At 39.0% G+C, this 4016-nt stretch overlaps 1 protein-coding gene across 1 annotated transcript in view; it reads right to left on the bottom strand.

Moving 5' to 3' along the window:
• The window catches only part of NFIB (nuclear factor I/B), an 18091-nt gene that overhangs the window by 10444 nt on the left and 3631 nt on the right, over nt 1-4016 (bottom strand). Inside the window, exon 3 of the mRNA XM_010149585.1 lies at nt 3747-3931. Coding sequence (XP_010147887.1) covers nt 3747-3931 — 185 coding nt within the window. The remainder of the gene's footprint in view (nt 1-3746; nt 3932-4016) is intronic.

Genomic DNA, 4016 nt, shown 5'->3' with positions numbered 1-4016 from the left:
ACCTAAACCGTTTGCTTTACGATCATTTCCTTCATCACACTTGCTGACCCTTCTGTGATTCATGACGCCTCAAGAAGAAATTTATCCCATTTAACTGGACAGGGAGTTAAGTTTGGAGCTTTTGGTTGTGACTTCAGCCACACAAATGTAGTTGTGCTTGGAAGTTTGTTCAGGCTCATTGGAATTCTGATTCTGATACTGCATATTGATCCAAATACTCTCAATTATTAATGCATTTGAAGGGTGTGCAGATATGTGTCCATGCATTCACAGGTGCACATACACGCACAGGAGGTAATATTTTCCCAGATTAAAAGATTCACCCATCTGGAATCATTAAAAAAGGAAATAGACGTTCAAATTTTGTGGTAGCTTTGAAAACCTCAATATGCTGTAGATGGATAAACACCATAGATGGATTAAACACATACTAATTGATTAGTTTTTGCTGAAACTTCCAGTGAGTAACCAGTATCAATTTAACTGTGGAGAGACCAGCACCCCATCATAATACAGGTACATACTCACGCACACAGTCTCATGCAGTAACATGCATGCCTAGCTAAGAAAAAGAGAGTTGAACTAAGTATACGAAAAAGGGCTCAGCAGAATTTCTTCGTTAGTGGAAAGTACTGCAGTTCTCAAAACCCTGGGAACTTTTCAGACTACTAGTTGGAAGCAAGTCCAGCTCCGTATCTAACAAGGTCCATTTCTGTTCTGTACATTTGTTTATTTATTCTCCAGACAGAACAGAGAATAAAAAGCAGATACACATTAAACCAACAGGCATGGCCCTCTTTTGTTTAGGATTATCCATTGTTGAATCATTTTTCACTGCAGCCAAAGGGCCTGTTTGAACTTCCTGAATGTTCATCACACATAATTTGGAGTATTTAACATTACGTCAAGAAAATTGCCCACTGCTTCCCACCGTGGAAACCTATGGGAGCTCTATATCTTTAAACTAATTTCACTTAAAGTACTCCATTGAATAGCATGACTGTCTCACTATAATCAGTGCAGCAGTAATGTAATTAATCTCAAAATTGCTGTGGGGAGTACAAGGCATCTCAGTTGCTTGTCGTAACAATCTAAATTAGCGTATTACTGAAAGATGTTGGGGAGGAACAGTTCATTTTAGGTAAATGCTGTCAGGTTATCCATCCTTTCTATTTCTAAAGCTGAAATTAAAACTATCATCATAGTTCTCTTTTTGAAATCCAAATGAGTATGTTTTGAGGTGGCAAAGTATAATTAAATTTGATGTGGTATTCCTACAGATGCAGTTTTGCATTTTAAAATGATTAAATTTGTTTGAATAAAAATCCATGTTTTATTTAGAAAAGAAAAACTGGTTTGGCTCAAAGCATGCCATTGTATCAGAACAATTCTCTTTTGTCACTGAAACTCCGCAGACGGCTGCTTCTTCTTTTGCTAAGCAAAAAATTATTCTTGCTGGTTTACTTTTTGTAGAGCTATCTTTAACCGTTCTATTTAGAGATATTTTGACTAGGCATGCAACTCCTCTAATGTGCAGCTTATCTCAGAGGTGAACCTTAAAGAATTACATTTAAAAGAGATTCCACTAATAACAGTGATTAATGACAATAAATTTCAGAGAATAGCTGATGCAGATGCCTGGGGTCCCATACTTGGTATTTTTAACCCCGTCCCCTCTTCTCAAGAACTAAATCAAACATCAAATGAAATTAAAAGCCCTAATATAAAGGTTATGAAAGGTGACTAAAGTAGTAAATTGAGGCCAGTTTGGCCTGTTATTCTCTATAGTGCCACAGCACAAGAATAGGAAGTGTTTTCAGTTTGCTACTACTCTGAAAAAAATCACTAGAGTAAAGTTTTATCTTTTAAGATCTAAAGATTAATAATTCAAGGGCAGATAAGGGAAGACAGTAATACTCTTGTGGGGCAAAGAGTTGAAAGTGCTTCTCCCGCTCAATGAATATACTCCCCAGTGTTAAAATCACGACAGCACATTTGCCAACCATCTGAAAGAAAGTCAGATACTTCATTTAGATGTTGTATTTTTTCAGGGATGATCCAAAGCAGAACACTGAACAATCCAGAGAGATTATCACCTAATCTGCTCATTTAAAATATATGTAAGAAATCAAAATGTAAGTAAAACAAGCACTGAATAATTAAAGAAATGCATAACAGTATGAGCCTGATTTTAATTTGCATATTTTTTCCCTTAATCGTGCCTAATTAAGACATCAGTTTAAAAAAAAAAAAAATCCAACAGAACTCTGAGATTTTCCGCACTGAATTAACGTTAAGAACTTTTAATGGAGGTCTTAATTAGACTTTGTTATTCATGGAAATTTTACACAAATTAAAATCAGGTCCTGCATGCAACATTCCCAGCTGAGTCACAGCAAAAATGCTACATGGGACTGAAAGACTTTTAATCCATACGCAGATACCAATTTGTATTCTAAAGCAAACATACTCCGTTTTCACTTTTTGGTTTAATTTGCATTAATATTGTAACCAACAAAAACCACATAGTTAGGATTTCTCCCCTCACAGTAAATATTTATTTTACGGACACACACCCTTTTTTAAAAACACATAGACAGTCATGCAGCTGGACCAGAGCATTAGCCCATGGGTACAATAGCCACAGTCACCTTCTGAACAGCCCTGAGGGGTCATATCTGTTATTCAACACAGAAAGTTTGATTCAGACTCAAGTTCTATTGCTGTTGTGTCTGAAACGCAAGCTGAAAGGCTTGTAATTATTGATAAAAAACAAAACAAAACAAAGCCCAAAAGAAAATGCTGTCACAGAAATTCCTTCAACCTTGATAAGACAGTCCTTCCAAAGGAACCTAACTCTCAGGAGCAGGAAAACCTGACCGTTGTCACTTCAGTTCACATTCCGAAGGCTCTTCCAAAAAACACACTAAAGCACAAGCTGCAGGACTCCACAGGAGCCTTTTAGACAAGACATCAAAAATAACTAACAGCCTGAGCAGCAAAGGTTACATGACACCGACACTGGAAATATTCCAAGTATTGACAGACCAAGTCCCAACTGCAGTTTATCCTGTAGTGCAGATCACGTGCTAACACTACGTGCTGATGCGACCATGGAAAGCAGTTTTGCACGCAGTCCTTCACAGATCACTCCGCTAATGAAAACTATGTTAATTTCCCATATCAGACACAAGTCTGAATTGGTAATTCCTCTGTTAATGCCTGTTCTCTACCAAAGGAATCAAAAATGATCTTGTGGGGTCTGTGCTGTGCTCACTACAGCAATGCATCTGTGCAAAGAAGTGTCAGGTGCCTATGAAACAGGGCAAGCATTACCTTAACAGCGTTTATTTTCACTGTCAGTCTATAAATATACCTGTACATCCATGCACATGTGTGTGCGTACGTAGCAGCACGCTTGCTCCGCCCTGCTGCAGGCGTTTCGTCTCAGGTCGCCTTGCTTGGCCACAGAGACAGCCTGCAGGGACCAGGACCTGCCCTGTTAGTGCTGCCGGGTCGCTTAGTACAAGTGTTTTTGTTACACTTGACAGAGGAACAGCAAGGAGGTATGGCTAACCTGCGCCCTTTATTCAACAATGCTGAACAGGAAAAGTTGCTGGATCGCTTATATGCTAGCTCCCAGCTGGCTCTGAGACCAGAACAAGTGGGATACTGGTCTAGATGCCCTGGAAGACACACATTCCTCACAGGATTTCCTTTGGGAGGTTCCTATTGTTTTACAGTACCTGGCTAGTCTGCGGGCTGGACGGGTCGTAAGAAGGTACATAATTCTTCAGAGTATCCTGAGGATTCAGGTGGGGAGGATATCTGATCGTTGGATGAGAGAAGTAGCTAGATGGGGCAGGAGGGAGAATAGCTTGTGCTGGAAATGGCAATGGTGAAGGTGGAGGTGGAGTTCTAGTTGAGATGACTGGAGAAGATAAAATAAAATTAAAATTACTTCGCATCTTGTTTCTTCTAAAATTCTTCACCTCTGTGTTACAGCAAGAAAAATA

Source organism: Eurypyga helias, unplaced genomic scaffold (genome assembly GCF_000690775.1).
Source record: "Eurypyga helias isolate BGI_N326 unplaced genomic scaffold, ASM69077v1 scaffold47943, whole genome shotgun sequence".
Lineage (NCBI taxonomy): Eukaryota > Metazoa > Chordata > Aves > Eurypygiformes > Eurypygidae > Eurypyga > Eurypyga helias.
This window is presented reverse-complemented; position numbering and strand designations above follow the sequence as displayed.